The 20,638-nt window shown below is 46.5% G+C and overlaps 1 protein-coding gene across 3 annotated transcripts in view; it reads left to right on the forward strand.

The window, feature by feature from the left end:
• The window catches only part of LOC142291206 (ras and Rab interactor 3-like), a 63,732-nt gene that overhangs the window by 34,209 nt on the left and 8,885 nt on the right, over nt 1–20,638 (forward strand). For all 3 annotated transcript variants that reach the window (XM_075335561.1, XM_075335559.1, XM_075335560.1), the window contains exon 3: nt 10,738–11,541. In XM_075335561.1, coding sequence (XP_075191676.1) covers nt 10,738–11,541 — 804 coding nt within the window. The remainder of the gene's footprint in view (nt 1–10,737; nt 11,542–20,638) is intronic.

A 20,638-nucleotide genomic window follows, 5' to 3' on the forward strand; every position in this document is an offset into this window, starting at 1 on the left:
AACGAAAGAGAAATAGAGCCCGTCCATAAGGCCCACCAAAATAATTTACATACGTAAAGGTAATATTTTATAAAGTTGTTTTGGAGGTCTGAAAAGGGGGCCCAGCAACAAGGCGCACCTTCATAGAATGCAGCCCAGGAGCTGCAGAAGGTGGTAGTTTTAGTTGCATAGGGAAAAATCTGGTGACAGGTTCCCTTTCATGTGTACAGGGTCCTCTAGAAGAATGTACAACTATTGACCATGTAAACATGAACTTCATGGTCACCTTTACAGTAAGGGTACCTTCACACTTAGCGATGCAGCAGCGATCCGACCAGCGATCTGACCTGGTCAGGATCGCTGCTGCATCGCTACATGGTCGCTGGTGAGCTGTCAAACAGGCAGATCTCACCAGCGACCAGTGAACAGCCCCCAGCCAGCAGCGACGTGCAAGCGATGCTGCGCTTGCACGGAGCCGCCGTCTGGAAGCTGCGGAGACTGGTAACTAAGGTAAACATCGGGTATGGTTACCCGATGTTTACATTAGTTACCAGCGCACACCGCTTAGCTGTGTGTGCAGGGAGCAGGAGCCGCGCACACTGAGCGCTGGCTCCTTGCTCTCCTAGCTACAGTACACATCGGGTTAATTAACCCGATGTGTACAGCAGCTACATGTGCAGAGAGCAGGGAGCCGCGCACACTCCTTAGCGCTGGCTCCTTGCTCTCCCAGCTGCTGTACACATCGGGTTAATTAACCCTATGTGTACAGCAGCTACATGTGCAGAGAGCCGGAGCCGGCAGCACAGGCAGCGCAAGAGCTGCAGAGGCTGGTAACTAAGGTAAATATCGGGTAACCACCTTGGTTACCCGATGTTTATCTTGGTTACAAGCTTACCTCAGCTGTCAGACGCCGGCTCCTGCTCCCTGCTCGCTTCATTTGTCGCTCTCTCGCTGTCACACACAGCGATCTGTGTGTCACAGTGGGAGAGCGCCTTTGAAGAAAACGAACCAGGGCTGTGTGTAACGAGCAGCGATCTCACAGCAGGGGCCAGATCGCTGCTCATTGTCACACACAGCGAGATCGCTAATGAGGTCACTGCTGCGTCACAAAAAGCGTGACTCAGCAGCGATCTCGGCAGTGAGCTCGCTGTGTGTGAAGCACCCCTAAGGTGGATAGTTTCCACACATTTGCATGTTTTGTAATGTAGTAAAGTTTGTTTTCTTGTACCGATACACCGGTCATATCATATTTAAAGGATCTACTCCCTGTGACCACATTTTACAGATCATTGTCAGATACAACAGACACTGATATGAGTTGAGTTATGTCCGCACTTTGCTTTTTACCTGCTTTTTTGCTGCTTTTTCAACTGCAGCGTTTAATGCCAAAATGGTTGTGTTCTGCTTTTCAAGCAAAGTCTACAGGAATTTGGGTTTCTTGTCCGCACTATGCAGTTCAAACTGCAGCCTTTTTGTTGCAGAACTTTGGTCAAAAACTCAGCTTTGCAGTGCAAAACCCAAATGGCAAAAACAATTGACATGTGTCCATTGCACCACCTCACTATGCATGATCAGAAGTCTCCAGCACTTCCGGTCATGCGCACTACACCAGTTTGAAGCCGGGACGAGCACACCTGGCTTCTTAGTGTGCATGACCATAAGTCCGGGGATCATGCACACTGAGCTGAAATCCAGTGTTGGACATGGTGGCAGCTGAGGTGAGCGCGACCATGCCTCTAATGCTGTGCACAGGGGTGTGCTAATGGGACATCCCTGGACTAGTCAGGTTGTCACAGGGTACTGCATGCTCTTTATCTCCCAGTGCATGACTCAACCCCCCATGGTTCTGGGTTCCCATTTTGCAGTACTGCCTCCACCAGCATCTACAAATCTTAGTCACACCTTGCACCACACCCTGTCAGGCACACCAGTGGGTTGCTAAGCTGGAATAGGGGTCAGGCAGAGAGGTAGGAGGTGACAAGTGAGTCGGCTCCAGGGGAGCAAAGAGAACAGTGGTAGCCCTCGAGCTGTGAGGAGCTTGGAGGAAGCTGGGAGTTGGAGCTCCCAGAGGAGAAGCAGATTAGGTGGTCTGGACCCAGAGGAGTCGGAGACCCAGTCGCGGGAGATTGGGACTGGGTGCCTGGCTAGTCTTGGAGGATAGCTAGCAGCTGCAGTTCAATAGCCGGGCTGGGACCGAAGGTACATCGGGGTACATGGACCCTAGGTCGGGGAGAAGCTTCAAGCAACCCGGCAATTAACCTGCAGAAGACAGGGCCTATACGGACTGTTCCCACGAAGCTCAGAGATCGGGGGCACTAGCGCAACGAGGGGGATAGGGCTTTCCAAGCAAAGCAGCCCACTGAAATCCCAAGCGTGAGCTCCTGAGATCAAGCTCCTCTGCTACTCTTAGTAGGGAGCGGAGCCCGAAGAGCTCCAAGCTGACGGGCCACTTGGATACTCTAAAATACTGTGACCAGAGGCAGGCCACAGACCACCAGGCAGTGCTGCAGGGGACGGGACCCGGACAAGCTCCCCAAGAGGGCAGCGGCACCCAGAGACTTGGTTTACTACGTTGTCAGTGTCTGCTTTTCTTCTGAGTGAGTACCTGATTAACCCCTGCTATCAGCGAGCCTGCACTCCCCCTGCAATCCATCCCACCATCCGGGGTCCCAGGGCCTTTCCCTACCCATGGAGAGTAACGTCATCTAGCTGCCCCACTCCATCACCCCGGGTACTCCCAACGGCAACGGCAGTACTCCCTATTACCGCACACCACGAGTGGCGTCACGAACTATCTAACTCCCCTGTAAATAACCCCCATCACATTTCAGCGAGACCCCGAGCCCCCGGGTCCGGAGACCCTCGAGCCACGAGTAGTGACACCCGGACCGAGCGGTTCCACCGCTTATGGTGGCGGGACTCGTCCGAGACACTTACATGCTAGGGAGGCCGCCTAGCCAAGGGAACTAACGTCCTTGAGACTAGTCCTCGACCTTATTAGCATATAATGAAGGATCTTTAGAAATACTTTTCCTAAAGATCTTTTTATCTATGCTACAAGATACAGGGACGGTTAAGGCCACGTCTCACTAAGCGACATCGCTAGCAAAATTGCTGCTGAGTCACGGTTTTTGTGACGCAACAACGATCTTGCTAGCGATGTCGCTGTGTGTGACATCCAGCAACAACCTGGCCCCTGCTGTGAGGTTGCCGGTCGTTGCTGAATGTCCTGGACCATTTTTTGGTTGTTGCTCTCATGCTGTGAAGCACACATTGCTGTGTGTGCAGCGAGAGAGCAACGATCTAAATGTGCAGGGAGCAGGGAGCCAGCTTCTGCGGACGCTGGTAACCAAGGTAAATATCGGGTAACCAAGCAAAGCGCTCTGCTTGGTTACCCGATATTTACCTTGGTTACCAGCGTCTGCAGCTTTTAGAAGCTGGCTCCCTGCTCCCTGCACACGTAGCCAAGGTACACATCGGGTAACTATAAGCAAAGCGCTTTGCTTAGTAACCCGATGTATACCATGGTTACGAAGCACAGCGTCGTTACACTTGTTGGCTGGTGGCTGACCTCTGATCGCTGTGGAGATCTGCCTGTTTGACAGCTCACCAGCGACCATGTAGCGACGCTGCAGCGATCCCTGCCAGGTCAGATCACTGGTGGGATCACTGGAGTGTCGCTTAGTGTGACGGTATCTATAGGCGGAAATTTCCTAAAAGTGACACCATTCTATAAACTGCACCCCTCAAACTGCTCAACACTACATCCAAGATGTTTATTAACCCTTTGGGTGCTTCACAGTAACTAAAACAATATGGAAGGAAAAAATGAAAATGTTACTTTTTCCCACAAAAAATGTTACTTTAGCCCTAAATTTTGCATTTTTTACAAGGGTATCAGGAAAAAATGCACCATACAATTTGATGTTCAATTTCTACAGTACAGAGAGACCCCATATGTGGTGGAAATGTACTGTTTTGGTGCATGGGAAGGGTTTGGAAGGGAAGAGCGCCGTTTGACTTTTGGAATGCAAAATTGGCTAAAATCATTAGCGGACGCCATGTCATGTTTGGACAGCCCATGATGTGCCTAAACAGTGAAAAAAACACATGTAACCCCATTTTGGGAACTATACACCTCAAGAAATATATCTAGGCACGTGGTGAGCACCTTGAACGCCCAGGGGCGTCACAGAATTCTATAACTTTAAAACATGAAAATGAATTTTTTTCCCCCAAACAAACATGTTGCTTGTTCCCAAAATGTAGAATTTTCACAAGAGTAACAGGAGTAAGTGCAATTTGAAGAGCAACTTCTCCTTTGTGTGCTGATTTCCTACATGTGGTGGATACACAGCAGGGCTTTGAAGGGAAGGAGTGCCATATTGGAATTCAGATTTAGTTGGCATAGTTTGTGGGTGCCAGTTCACATTGGTAGAACCCCTGACATGCCAGAAAAGCAGACCCCTCCACAAGTGACCATATTTTACAAACTACACCCCTCAATTACCTCATCTAGGGGTGCAGTAAGCATAATGATGTACCGCCCCCATGCCAGCAGCCGAGCCGCTCGGATCCGGAGCCGCCGTGGCTCGATGGGTCTCTGGATCCTGGGGGTCCGAGCGGATACTCGAATTAAAAGAAGAGGGGGTGAATATGTACAAAGGGGGTTAGGAAGTTTGTGACGCCACCCACGGTGCGTGGTAATGTGAGGGACCAACGCTGCTGTTGGGGAGCCCGGTGACGATGGTGTAGCAGCCGGATGTTTAACCCCTCCATGGGTAGGGGGTTTGTGTCCCAGGGTCTGTTGGATGGTTGGTGCTTGGGGTGCCATTGGGGATAGGAACAGGGGTTTTCAGTGTACTCAGTCCAGGAATAACAACACCGACAGCTTGTAAACCATAATTCTGAGCACCACTGCTGCTTGTAGGGAGCATGCTTGGGTCCGTGCCCTTGGTGTTGCTGTTAGGCTGTGGCCCTTTCCTTGGCACCTTTGTCTCTATTTGGACCCTCGGTATAAAACTCTTCGGGTCCCGCTCACCCGTATAGCTAATGGAGTGAGCTTGCTCTCAGGGTTTACGCGTAGAATTTCTTTGGACTGTATTGGGAAAGTCCTATTCCATCGGTGCGCTAGTACCCCGATTTTGGAGCTGTTTGGGGATGAATCTTGAAGTCTTCACCCCCGTTGGGTAAATTACCGGAACGCGTGAAGCTACTTTCCGGCCTAGGGTCCACGTACCCCGTCGTGCCCTGGCCCGTGCCTGGTGATAGCTCAAGGCCGCCGGCCACCCTCCTCTGCAATCCGTGCCCCTTGACACAATCCCCTGCGACCGGGGTTCCAGCTCCTACCAGGCCCAGACCAACGTCTGCCACCTAGTAACTACAGGAGCCCTGCTCCAGGCCGGTGACCTCTCCCTCACAGAGAGTCATCTCTCCTCGTCCACCTCACTCTCTCCTTTCCTTTGCTCCACTGTCACTTTCTCACTTTCCCCTTCCCAACCCCCCATATGGGCGGCCCTATTCCCTTCAGGCCCACCAATGGTGTGTCTGGTGGGTACAGTGTAAAGTGTTCCTAGGATTTTGATTGGCTAAGCTGTTAGCAACACCAAAGGACCAGGACCCGTAACCAAGGAGGAGTGGATACTGTGCAGAAGGGCAGATTGCACAATACCCTGTGACGACCTGATAGGCCAGGGCGTCACAATGACGCCAGGGAGTCACAATGACACCAGAGGTGTCATAGAAAATTTTTAAACTATTGGGTGGTGAAGAAAAAATAATTACATTTTTAACACTAAAATGTTTCCATTTTTCACAAGGGGAATAAGTAAAAAGTAAAAAGGGCCCCATAATGTTTTACACAATTTCTCCTGAACGTGACTGTACAGTACTGTTTGGCTGCACCACAGGGGTCAGGAGGGAAAAAACGCAATCTGATTTTTGGAGCACCTGTTTTCTTAACATAGTTGGAGATTCTGTTTGCAGAGCCCCTAAGTGCACAGAAACCCCCTTAAGTGACCACATTTCAGAAATTACACCCCTTTGGGAATTCGTATAGGGGTATAGTGATCATTTAGTCTATGGAAAATACCCATGGAGTCAAACGCAGTGAATGTTGCAGAGTTAAAAGTTACAAATAAGCCCTTATAATCCCCAGGATATTGTAGTGCCCATAGATTGTGTTCAGCTCGTACATCTGGAGTCACACATCGCGTACATTAAGCGGGCTCTCCTCACTACAAAAATGCCAAACATGTGGACGCTAAATGTGGTTTAAGCACACTGTGGGACTCAGAAGGGAGGGGGGGGGGGTATTTGGATTTATCCTGTTCTCCAATCTGAGCACTTACATCAGGGTTTCCTTATACATGTCTGAAATACATGGTTCACGTGAAACCTCAGACGGATCCATTCACTATAATAAGGCAGCAGAGTTACTCCGGACTCTGACCTCTGTTAAGTGGCTTCCTTCTTTTCAAAGGTGCACAGAACTGTTAGCACTTTTGTGCATGTCTAAAAAGACACAAAAATACATTTTCAGCGTAAAAAAACTGGGGAAAACGGGTTTTATGCCGCGCTAAGAGACCACAAGCATAAATATAATAATTTGTTCTTTTATTTAGGTCATTCCAACGCGTTTCGGAGACTCATCTGCCTCCTTCCTCAGGGAAAAAAAAGGGTTTTTTTGTTTTTTTCCCTGAGGAAGGAGGCAGATGAGTCTCCGAAACGCGTTGGAATGACCTAAATAAAAGAACAAATTATTATATTTATGCTTGTGGTCTCTTAGCGCGGCATAAAACCCGTTTTCCCCAGTTTTTTTACGCTGAAAATTTGCTCTGTAACGGGGCCGCTGCTGAACCACCTAAGCGCTCATCCACATCTGCAAAGGGGTTGTGACTGGCACAACCCTGCCAGGTGAGTGCATTGCCTTTTTCTTTTTTCACCCTGTAAACCGGGTAAGACCCTATTGCGCCTTTTTCTCTCCTATCACAGCACATAAATACATTGACACTGCCTGTAAAGGCCAGTAAGGAGTTCAAAATGACTCCATCTGCCTCATTACAGTGAATATCAATTGCAATTTTGTCAGAATCATGTTTTTCAACGCTTTTTTACAAAATAAAGTTTTTTCTATGCATCACAGAAATGTGAAGGTATAGTTTTTTTTTATTTTTCTGCTGACAAAGTCAAAGTTTTTCTTGATGAGTTAGAGTTTATATTGGTACCATTTTGGGCCACATAATATTTATTAATCACCTTCTATTCCAGTGGCAGAATCACGAAGAAACAGCAATTCAGGAATTTAGATTTTTTTACACTATTCATCGTGTTGTAAAGTGATAAAAAAGTTTTTTGGTGTTTTGCCGCTTTTACTCCATAAAAACTATTTGATAAAAAATTGAATTATTTATGCATTTCTGTATTCTGTGAGGTATAGGTTTTTGATTTTTTTTTGGGTGACAGAACCGTATCGTGATTTTTTTTGCGGGACAAGATGATGTTTTGAGCAATACCATTTTCACTTACATATGACTTTTTGATCTCATTGTATTGTTTTTCGAAACCATAGTTTTTTTGCCGTTGTGATTTTTTACTATGTTGTTCACTGAAGGGATTAGCTAGTGTTACAGTTTTATATATCGGATCATTCCAAATGTGGCAATGCCAGATGTGTCCTTTTTTTTTTTTTTTTTACAAAACTATACGTATCTATTGGTATAATATTTTTTTGCTGTAATAGATTATAGATATCAGTTTTACACTGACATAAGCCTCTGAGACCATGCTCCTGGCATGATCCCAGAGGTTTGCCGTAGCTCAGAGACCCGGAGGTTGTCATGATATCATCATGACGACCTTGGGATGGCAATTATTGAGTCCACGTGATCATATCACAAGGGTACTGATTGCTTGGGCACACTCCCTTTCCAAGACCCTAAATGCTGTGATCACCAATTATTGCAGCATCTAGGGAGTTAAACATCCAGGGGGTACAGGGACCACTCCTGACTGTGAGAGCTGGCGTTTGGTTGTCAGGTAAACCGAGCTCTCGGCAACCATCACACGGGCACAGCTCCTGTGCCCGTGCAATCGCAATGACATATCTAGTACGTCATCAGTAGGGAATGCTTATCTTACCATGATATATCGGGTATGTCATATGTTGGGAAGGGGTTACACGGGTTTTCCCATGAACAAAGTTAATTTTAAAACTGATTTTAATCAATAGATCTTGGAATAATAAAAATTTTCACAAATAGATGTGTTTAAAAATAAAAATGTTCCTGTGCTGAGATAATCTTATATGTGTCTCTGCTGTGTACTGTGTAATGGCCGTGTCTGACCTTACTGGGACATAGTCTGATCATATCACATCTACTGAGCAGGGGAAGAAGCAAAAAAGCTGATTTTTTTTTTGTGAGGTAAAACATTGCCCTGCCTGTTTTTTTTCTTTTTTGTAATGTTTTACCTCAAAGAAAGAATAGTTTATGATGCCATGTTGTAATGTGAACTTAGATTAGACAGTCTTTAAATTACCAATTTTATCAAACAGCATAAGCCACAGTTACAGCCTAGGCAGTCTTAAAATGTCTAAAGCTGGTGTCACACATAACGACGACGACAACGACGTCGCTGCTACGTCACCATTTTCTGTGACGTTGCAGCGACGTCCCGTCGCTGTCGCTGTGTGTGACATCCAGCAACGTCCTGGCCCCTGCTGTGAGGTCGCCGGTCGTTGCTGAATGTCCAGCTTCATTTTTTGGTCGTCACTCTCCCGCTGTGACACACACATCGCTGTGTGTGACAGCGAGAGAGCGACGAAATGAAGCGATCAGGAGCCGGCACTGGCATCTGCGGTAAGCTGTAACCAGCGTAAACATCGGGTAACCAAGGGAAGACCTTTCCCTGGTTACCCGATGTTTACGCTGGTTACCAGCCTCCGCTCTTGCTGCCAGTGCCGGCTCCTGCTCTGTGCACATGTGGCTGCAGTACGCATCGGGTAATTAACCCGATGTATACTGTAGCAAGGAGAGCAAGGAGCCAGCGCTAAGCAGTGCGCGCGGCTCCTTGCTCTCTGCACTGTGACATGTAGCTGCAGCACACATCGGGTTAATTAACCCGATGTGTACTGTACCTAGGAGAGGAAGGAGCCAGCGCTAAGCGCGGCTCCCTGCTCTCTGCACATGTAGCACAGCGACGTTATGATCGCTGCTTCTGCTGTGTTTGACAGCTAAGCAGCGATCATAACAGCGACTTACAAGGTCGCTGTTACGTCACCGAAAATGGTTACGTAACAGCGACGTCGTTGTCGCTGTCGCTTAGTGTGACACCAGCTTAAGTCTGCACTGTCTGAGAAGTAGATAGTATTAATAAATGTACCCCATAGTGTCCCGAACTATCATACTGCACGATGTACTATTGCAATACAATGATCTAATGATACCACTATATAGTACCTCAAAATGCAAATGAATATAATATTGCTCATAGAACACCATAATAACAAAGAATTGTGATTAGAGATGAGCAATTCAGTTTACTTTGCCCTTGCCAAGAATGCCAGGCCCAGTAGTGAAGAACTGCAGCCACATCGCTCAAAATAAATTGCTCATGATCTCTACTTTTTATCCTTTTGTAGGTGTGTCTCATTGGTGTCCATTGATCTCATTTGACTCAACATGTGGATAGTATTATTAAAGGGGTTGTATGGCATTAGGCTACAAGTCTGCAGTCACTCTATGAGACTGCCAACTTGTAAATACTCACAGCGTGCGCTCTCCGTGCCATAAGGATTTTGCAGTGCCGATGGCAGGAGCGTCGCCATGTAACCACAAATATGTGATTTGCATATCATATCGTAACTTGCCGACTAGATGGGCATGGCCTTGCACAATGCAAGTGTATTGAGCAATGATGGATACAATCTAGTCTGAATGTGTCCAGAAGAATGCAAATCACATACTTGCGGTCACATGACCTCCCACTCCCAGCACTGTCAATGGAGAATCCTCAAAGCGCACAGTGTGTGCAATGTGAGGATTCACAAGTCTGCAGTCACATGGAGTGACTACAGACTTATAGCCTAAGGAGTACTTTGCACGCTGCGACATCGCTAGCGATGTCGTGCGCAATAGCACCCGCCCCCGTCGTTCATGCGACATTTTGTGATCGCTGCCATAGCAAACATTATCGCTACGGCAGCGTCACATGCACATACCTTGTCAGCGACGTTGCTGTGACCGCCGAACAATCCCTCCTTCAAGGGGGAGGTGCGTTCGGCGACGTCACTGCGGCATCACTAAGCGGCCGGCCAATAGAAGCGGAGGGGCAGAGTTGAGCGGGACGTAACATCCCGCCCACCTCCTTCCTTCCGCATTGCTGGTGGAGGCAGGTAAGGAGATGTTCGTCGCTTCTGCGGTCTCACACATAGCGATGTGTGATGCCGCAGGAACGACGAACAACATTGCTACGTACGAGACAACGATTTTTGGTGTTTGGACGACCTCTCCAAAACCAACGATTTTTGTCTCTTTTGCGATCGTTTAAGGTCGCTCGTACGTGTTACACGCTGCGATGTCTCTAACGACGCCGGATGTGCGTCACAAACACCGTGACCCCGACGATAAATTGTTAGCGATGTTGCAGCGTGTAAAGTACCCCTAAGACTGAACAACCCCTTTCAAAAATGTAGTATGATTTCTCTGCTAAAATAGGTATTCTTGAGTTGTAACTATTATTCTAATATTATTTCTATAGATCTAAATGGCTGTCATGATAGTGATACAGAAGAACAATCAAATGTCTATGAAGAACCCTCAAATGTCTATGAAGAACTCAACAGAGAGGACTTAAACTCAATCAATGAGAAGACAACAGATGAGAGTTGTAAAGTCCAGGACAATTCCAGGTCACCATTACAGAATTCAGTATTATATAGGAAATCTGTGATAAGAATACGAAGCGGATCAAACAAAGAACAATTAAAACTATTACAAAAATCAGAGGAAGGCTCAGCAAAGACAGGTAGCACACATTCTAAGGCCAAAGAAAAGAGACATTCACTCGTTCCTCATAGAGTTTCCTGGATTGAGGACCAAAAAGTTAGCACTTTGACAAAATCAAGTTCAGACTCTTCTCTAAACTCATCAGACAGCTTTTTACTGCCACCATTGCCAGAACTGGACTCTCTTTCTGTCAGCAGCATTGAAGAAGAAGTAGAGTGCAGCTCCTTAAGGCAGAAGAGAAAGCATTCGCATGGACTTGGGGACATGGTTAGGCATAGCCTTTTAGCTGTTAGTACTGCACTGACCGGACTTGTCTCCACCGAGAAACATCTTAGAAACAGAATTCAAATGCTAGCAGAAGATTCTTCCACATATCTTGGAAGTACTGTGCAAACATTCATATGCCAGTTGAAAAAGGGGTCTGTACAGTACATCTCCACCACGGAAATGCTACAAGCCATACGTCAGGAGATCACCAACAACAAGAGCTATCTTCTTATGAGCAATGAAATCTGGGAACTTGTGGAACATCTAGAAATTGATGATTCGACAATTGGTATGAGAACTGAATGTGTGTGTGATATATATAATATATCATCAGGATATTTGTGGGGAAAGTATGATGTGCAGAAGGATATTCATTTTGGGGGTGGTTTGAGCATAGTTTAGCATCAATTTCTGGTACTTCCTGCACTAAGATAAAAGTTATTATTGCAGGCCTCAATTACAGAGGCCCTTATAACAAATTATTGTGGTTGCAAAGTGGATTTTTTTTACTTAATTTTGCCTCTGCATTGCACAGATTTTGGCAATTAATGAGTTAACTTTTTTCTTTAGTTCCCACGGGTGTTAGCTTTCATTGAGGGTGTGTACTTCTTATCCTTGTATGATACTGTCCAATCATGAGCAGGCAGCAAAACTCTCAGAGGAAAGAAGAGCACCCCCCCCCCATTGCTTAGATCTGGTTGCTCTGGATATGAGGTGTATGTCAGACTGTTTGATCTCTCGGTCTAACCTCCCTCATGATTAGAATTCCCAGATCACTAACATCTTTCAGATAACGTCCCAGTGGTGATGGGACAGTGCGCTTGAATTTATTTGTGTCACCATACAAATCCTTCTATCAACTCTTCTCCTCTTACATCATTGTCAGCTCTGCTGTTCTGCTCCTCCCCCACACTGCCTGTGAAAAGATGAAAGCTCTAAGTCGGGCTTTGCACACTACGACATCGCAGGTGCGATGTCGGTGGGGTCAAATTGAAAATGACGCACTTACGGCATCGCATGCAACATCGTAGTGTGTAAAGGCTCGATGATACGATTAACGAGCGCAAAAGTGTCGTAATCGTATCATCGGTGCAGCGTCGGCGTAATCCATGATTACGCTGACGCGACAGTCCGATGTTGTTCCTCGCTCCTGCGGCAGCACACAACGCTGTGTGTGAAGCCGCAGGAGCGAGGAACATCTCCTACCGGTGTCACTGCGGCTTCCGTAGGATATGCGGAAGGAGATGGGCGGGATGTTTACATCCCACTCATCTCCGCCCCTCCGCTCCGATTGGCCGCCTGACGTGTGACGTCGCTATGACGCCGCACGACCCGCCCCCTTAACAAGGAGGTGGGTCGCCAGCCAGAGCAACGGTCGCAGGACAGGTGAGTCCATGTGAAGCTGCCGTAGCGATAATGTTCGCTACGGCAGCTATCACAAGGAAATCGCTGCTGCGACGGGGGCGGGTACTATCGCGCTCGGCATCGCAGCATCGGCCTGCGATGTCGCAGCGTGCAAAGTACCCCTAAGTGTCAGTATTACATTTGTTGTCCACAATTTATACTTGTTCTGGGAGTAAGGCAGTACAGCAGAGCTGACAATGATATGCGAACAGGATAGCTGATAGAAGGGTTTGTAATGTTACACAGCTAAACTCAGCTGCACTGACCCTCCCCCACACTGACTCATGCAGGAGGTTAGACCAGGAGATCAGGCCTATATTTTTACATCTTACACAATGAGAAACCTGCTATAAGCTATGATCTTTTCTTTGTGTGTTGCTACACGCCCCCAGTGAAAATTATCTGATAACACCCTCTGGAAGTTAGCTCACTATATGCAAATACTTTGATTGCTAATATCCCTTTAATGGAGAGGGGAAATAAAAAACGTATTCCAATTTGCAGCCACTATTACAGACGGTTTCCAGTTCAACATAAAAATTTGGTAAAAGGTCACACTTTTCACTAAACTTGAAAGTGCTGCCTAATTTAAAATCTTAGCATTTACCCAAAGGGCCCTAAGCCAGTGTCCCTCAGAGGATTTGCACTAATTCGTGTAGTGCAGCTGTCTTCATTAATCTGTTAGGCTGAGACTAGCCACATGCATGCATTTTCCATGTGATAAGCATGAAACTTTCTTCATTCTATGCCTTTTCAGAATCTGACTGTTTAGTATGACCAAGTAGTAAGAAATAGCCTGGAGCAGGGGCTGGCTGGCACAATTTAGCCTGGGGGGCAATCACAAAAGCAGTGGCCCTCAAGTTGCGATAGCCCACCATTGAACTGTTCATCTCTGGCCGCTGCATTAAAGCAGCAGTGGTAACAGGCTGGTGCATATATATATATAGAAACAGAGCCTAGCTTACTGCATATATATGGGAACAGAGTAGACATGGAAGGAAAAAGGGGTTTGGGACTCGGCACCAATGCAGTAATATACAACTTATATAAATTATTATTATTATTATTATTATAAAATATTATACAATATAAAGCAGTCCTTAGCCATATGCTTTTAATTTCCCCTGTTTGTCTGAAACGCGTAAAGCCGCTAGGCAAATCGCATGGTGATTTTTTTTGGATGACCTGTGTACCTTCGTTTTAGATTTTCTAATAAAGTTTCAAGTTTTATATTACTGCATTGGTGCTGAGTCCCAAACCCCTTTTTCCTTCCATATCTACTCTGAATCACGGACCGGCCTGTGCGGGGGACTGCGGGCATCCATCCTTGCCTTAGATACTTTATATGGGTGAGCTGAAACCTTCATTATTTTTATATGGGAACAGAGCCTAGCTTACTGCCTACATAGATACCGCAACAGAAACAAGATGACTACATAGATACGGAAACTGAAGCGAGCTTATGGGAGCAGAACTGAGATATGAGAACAGAACTGAGCTTACTACAGAGATATGGGAGCAGAACCAAGCTTACTACAGAGATATGATAGCAGAACTGAGCTTACTACAGAGATATGGGAGCAGAACCAAGCTTACTACAGAGATATGATAGCAGAACTGAGCTTACTACAGAGATATGGGAGCAGAACCAAGCTTACTACAGAGATATGATAGCAGAACTGAGCTTACTACAGAGATATGGGAGCAGAACCAAGCTTACTACAGAGATATGATAGCAGAACTGAGCTTACTACAGAGATATGGGAGCAGAACCAAGCTTACTGCAGAGATAAGGGAGCAGAACATAGCTTACTACAGCGATATGGTAACAGAACCAAGCTTACTACAGAGATATGGGAGCAGAACTGCGCTTACTACAGAGATACAAGATCAGAACTGAGCTTACTATAGAGATATGGGAGCAGAACTGAGCTTACTATGGAGGTATGAGAGCAGAACTGAGCTTACTACAGAGATATAGGAGCAGAACTAAGCTTACTACAGAGATATGGGAGCAGAACTGAGCTTACTACAGAGATATAGGAGCAAAACTGAGCTTACTATGGAGGTATGAGAGCAGAACCGAGCTTACATAGATACAGGAATAGAACAAAGCTTAGTGTATCAATACAGGAACGCAATCGTACTTACTCAGTCATCTACATAGAAACAGCAACAGAACCAAGCCTCCTACATACATACGGGAACAGAACAATGTTACTGCATACACATGGTACCATAACTAAGCTTACTGCTCAAATATGGTACCATAACTAAGCTTACTGCTCAAATATGGTACCATAACTAAGCTTACTACTAAAATATAGTACCAAAACTGAGCTTACTATATAGATATGGGAGCAAAACCACGCTTACTGCATAGATACAGTACCATAACCCAGCAAACTACATATACAAAAAATACAAAGCTTCTCCTATATTTTCAATGTTAAACACATACAGCAAACTCATGGCACACGGACCATACGCTGATGCCATCCGTGTGTTGTAAGTATTTTTCATGGCCCCATAGTTTTCTTTTGACCATTGTCATCTGTGCTGCAGGAAAAAAGCAGACATCTCCATATAGACCACATGGACGGTCTCTGTAAATACACAGACATGTGAGCAGCACCATAGGTTATAATGGGTATATGTGGTAAAAAAACTGATACAACGCGTACCAGAAACACGGACATGTGAAGGAGGCCTTAAGGTGACATAGGTACGTCACAGTGCAGGAAGGGGTTCATTTAATTTGTCTTTTCATAAACACAGAAAGACAAATGAAAGTCCCTAACACATATGTGCCCACAATCAGTGTCAGCAGTATTTTGGACGCAGAGTGTTTTCGCTGCATCCAAAATGCTTTGTTGTACAGTTCAGGCACAGTGGATGGGATTTGTAGAAATCTCTGTCCCCCTCGGCTTCTTTTAGACTCTCCATAAATTGACCTGTGGCACAAGTTTCTGAGCTGCAGCTTGGGAATTTATTTTAAGAGATACTAGTGCTCTGAGCGGGAGAATACAGCGAAAATCCACTGTGTCAGTGACCCTGATCGTATACACAGACAGCGCGTCTCCACTAGAGAACCCTGCATCCAGACCAAGAGGAAGCTTGATGGTGGGCACTCACCCTTAAAGATAAGATATAAGATACAAATGTTATATACATACACCACAACACTATTAGGGTATGTGCCCATGGTCGAGACATGCTGCGTCCTGGAGGTGTGACGCCCTGGACTAGTCAGGTCGTCTCAGGTAGTCACACACACACACATCACCCCCTCCCCGAGTAGGTGACAACAGCCAACCAAGAAACCCTTGTCACCACCCTCCAGGTTTGATGTCCACACCAGGGGGGACGGAGCCAGGCGGTTGGCTCCGCCCACCGAGATGTTCACAGGCCTGAAGGCGGGAAAGACACTAGTTGACACAGAAGTTCTAGAGGAGTGTGAGGAGTAGCCTTGACAGTGAAGGAGGGAGGACGAGTTCAAGGGCAGACCTGTGACCAGGCCTACCAACAGTCTACTCAGGTGGCTGGGTTGGAGCCCAGTAACCTTTGGCAAAGAGGCTGACGGTGGTCGCTGCCTGCAAAAGCTGGGATTACAGCCGGTGATACCATAGGGACTGGGGTCGGGCAGTGGCCCGCCGGTACCGAACCGGGGAACGGATTGGAAAGCGGAGCACCAGGAAGGATACTCAGACCCAGTACAAAGCCCCGAACCGACAGGGCTGAGTCAAATCAACTGATTGAGGACTGGACTTTAGGACCTATCCCACACAAGACCCGTTAGAAGACAACAGCCCAACCATACAGGGTAAAGCCACCGCCAAGGCATAGAGACCCAAAGGGCCAGCGTCTGCAGGTAAACAGAGCTCTTCCGACAACCAGTAAGCCAGGGAGCGGACTACCGTTGCTTAGGCATAGGAGTCAAATGTTCATATAAAAGGTGCAGGAGAAAGGCGGAAACCACCAACCCGTTCAGGGAGAAGCTGCAGCCGGCTGCGGACCCCGTTCATCATCCCGTTTGGTTTACCAGAGACTCCAGTGTATTGTGTCATAGTGAGTACACCAGTGCCTTCGGGCCGCGCACCGTGCCGCACCGCTTCAGCATATGCCCGCACCCGCTCCCCATGCCTCAGCACCTCCCTCAAGCCCCCTGGGACCATCACTCCCCTACCCACGGAGGGGTCAACACCAAGCTGCGCAACACCGTCCCCGGGAGGCCTAGTTAACGGCAGCGGTGGTGTCCATCTATTCACCACAACCCGTGGGTGGCGTCACAAACTTACATCCCAAACCAAACCACCGCAGCCCCGGCCGTAGAACTTCCCCGTCAAGTCCCTCCGTGTAGCGCCAACCCCCTTGCAGAGCGAGGCTCGAGCCACCACCCACCGTACGAGCACGGATCCTAGCGGCTTGGCGGTCGCCTCTGAGCCCGCGGGGCGGTACAGAGGCAGCATGTCCTCTCCTGTGGGGCAGCGAATACTCTCCAGAGAGACTGCAGCTGCCTGTGCCCACAGTCAGGGTTCAGGCCGCTGAAGTCGTTTTCTTTGTTTTCCCTGCAGAGAACCCTCGAGTCTCCGCAGCAATAAATTGACATTATGCTGCTCGGAGATCCACGCCACAGGTCAGTTTTCGCTTTGGGGTGTATACGCACAGTGGGCATAGGATTTTTAGAAATCCATTCTCTGTGCTTGTACTGTACAACACAGCATTTTTAATGCAGCGAAAACACTCTGCATCCAAAATGCTGTGAACCCTGATCATGGTCACGTACCCTTACATATAGACATACATAGAACCCCACAAACACAGACATGCAAACATATAGTACAGTCACGTACACCCACACGGCGTACAGACACGTACACAGATTTATTCACATTAAGCATATACATATTTAAAGACCATCACAAACATATAAAGATACACACACATAAATAGACACAATCCTATAAACACATACTGGGGGGCTTTTACGTTTGATGATTGAGGACAACACTTCTCTTGCCTTCTGTGTGGCCCACAGACTTGTTTGATGCTCCTCTTCGGTGGCGAGGCAGCGCAATCTGCATGACGCAGGGCTGCCACCAGGAATTTCAAGGCCTCATACTGGCAAAATTTTCAGGCCCCTTGAGACTCCGCCCAGGTTCCACCCCAGCTTCATCTTCACCCCTCAAACCTTCCACAGTCTCATTGCCATTCTTGGAAAAACTCCACTTCCATCTTTGTCCTCCTTCTGAAGTTGGGGTGCATGATGCGTCCTACGTCATGCACACACGCCAGCATTGAGGTCCTGCGCAGGCGCACTTTGATCTGCCCTGAGCAGATCAAAGAATTGTAGTGCACCTGTGTAGGACTTCAATGCCGGCACGTGTGCATGACGTAGGACGCGTCCTGCACCCCGACTTCAGAAGAAGAAGGACAATGATAGCCGAAAGAGGAGGCGCCGCACCCGGAGAACGGAGCCACCCCTTTGACCAGTCTGCACCGTACCGACCATTTAGGTAAGTATTATAAAGTGATTTTTATGTTCTACACAGTGGCCTGGGCTCTTATATACAGCATGTTAGAATGCTGTACATAAGAGCCCAGTGGTGGTGGCCGCAGCTTACGGTCGCCCTGGGTTATGACAAGCCCTAATGGAATCTTCAGCCATATGCGTATTTATATGTATATAATAATGAGTATACAGGCTATATATACTTAAGGAAAAAGTACTCCAAAAGACCATAGAAAATGAAGGGTGGGTCCAGATACTGCTGGAAACCCACACCATTAGCACAAACTCATTGATATAGTATAGAGATGAGAACAAGAGCTTTTTAAGTGCAAAAATACAAATTTTATTAGACACAGTGGGGGTAGACATCCAGAAAGTCAATATAAACACATTAAAAAGTTAGTGACGGGTTGCCCCCATACATGATAGTAACATGGGCTGTGGTATGCAATCACATGCGAGTATGATACAGTCAATTTACAGGGAAGACATTTGGGCAATACATATTATCATGCTGTCTCTCTCAGAATCATAAAGCCCCTGTACAATGTGGCGCAGTGTTAAGCGCAGCTCATACTCGGCTAATGACCCCACTGAAATCCCTTCACAGGCAGATGTAGACAATACCTATGGTGCAATACCAAAAATCAGCCCAGCGAGGTAAAGAAAGGAGGGGGGCTCCGTCAGGAAAGAGCCTCAAGATAACCTACGTGCGTTTCGATTGTTAAGTTAAATGGCAATCTTCATCAGGGAGGAGGCGTCTCGTGCCACACATCCCAGATAGCAGGCTTTAAATATGTAATGATAATCACCGCAGACCCGGAAGTCTCGCTGTCGGCGGTCGCGTCAGTATGCCGGGCGAAGTCGCGTGAGACGCAGGCCGTCACGTCACAATCGCGCATGCGCGGGAGCGGGGACGCATGGACGGCCGCGGTTACGCGCTTACTGCCCCGGCCACAGGCGCGATCGCGCGGAGACAATCGCACATCACACCAGAAGGTAAGTATAATCAGGTCTCTATACATATAACGCAAAATCTATATATTCAGAGTTGTTTGAAGCATGGTGGCGTCACATGGAAAAGTCCATCCTCGATTTTCTGTGTGGTCCTTTCATTAATAGGACTGAGAAACTAACCACACGACCCGTCATTCCAAAATTAAGATCTTTCTGATCCACACAGAAAATCGAGGATTCTGAGCTTTTCTCAGCTGATTTATAACCACAGACTACATCAAAACTAAAAGTGGAGGGAAACAAAGAGCTTGTTAAAAAACAAATGGCGCATCATCTTTAGTAAGACCCAATTGCAAAAATAGTTGACCTTAGGATTAGAGTGTTGGTCCATAAATAAGATATTAAACTCTGTGGGGTCAAGTACAGAATATTGTGGTCTTCTCTCTTTTATTATGCCACAAGCACCTTTCTCGACCCTTTTTGAGCTTTGTGGTTCAGACTTGGTGCTCTATGTTCGTTTATGTGCGGTTTTTAAAAATGGACCTAGGTCATTTTTAGTGATAAATTTATTAAAAGTTATTTTGTAGGACTTTTTCTTTTTATACCTGTTGCTATATTTACATCGGAAACCTACACTCCGTCAGCAGCTTTAACATGTTAATACACATTTATAACAATCAACACCAAATAATACATTTTAATATAAAACATCTTTTGCAGTATAGTTGATCCAAGACTATGTTGGCGCTACAAGAATAACTGTGGGATAGATAATAAATACATCCCATTCTCATTTTATCACATTCAATACATTTTCAATGAGTCCTCTATAGATAGAATTTCACAGGAACAATAAGAGTCTGCACTGGTTAGTTGTAATGTAGACTGCACGAAAAGTCAGACGTCTCTTTCTCAGAAACAATATGTGGCCGTGGTTTACCAATGCAAACTGAGACTTCCGTTCTCACTCAGAGCATCATCTAAAAATGTCAATAGCCACCTAAATATGCGGGAAAGTGCGTGCTACCATTATATAGAACATTTTTTACGATAGTATCAAATGTAGTTATAATAAAAGTAGATTTCCCCAAAAATATCTTTGGGAATCAACACCGCAGTAGCGGATGCAATTCATTGAGCCACAGCCAGGTCCTCAATAAATATAGCTCAGAAACTATGGAATAAATAAAGGCAACCTCACTTTTTTGTATTTGGATTTTCGAGCGCTGCCAATTTTTTGAGCCATTCTAAAAGTAACTTTAAAGCCTGCTTTACACACTTCAATAGATCTTTCAATCCGTCGTCGGGGTCAAGTTGTAAGTGACGCACATCCGGCATCGTTCGTGATGTATTTGCGTGTGAAACCTACATGCGATCGATATTGAACGAAAATACGGTGATCGCATACACGTCGTTTATTCCTCATACATTGGACGTTTGGTAGTACGAAACTAGTGAATTGTAACGTGTGACATCCCTCATACGATTGTGATGTCTGAGGCTATGTGCGTAG

The sequence above is a fragment of the Anomaloglossus baeobatrachus genome, chromosome 2 (assembly GCF_048569485.1).
Source record: "Anomaloglossus baeobatrachus isolate aAnoBae1 chromosome 2, aAnoBae1.hap1, whole genome shotgun sequence".
Classification (NCBI taxonomy): Eukaryota; Metazoa; Chordata; class Amphibia; order Anura; family Aromobatidae; genus Anomaloglossus; species Anomaloglossus baeobatrachus.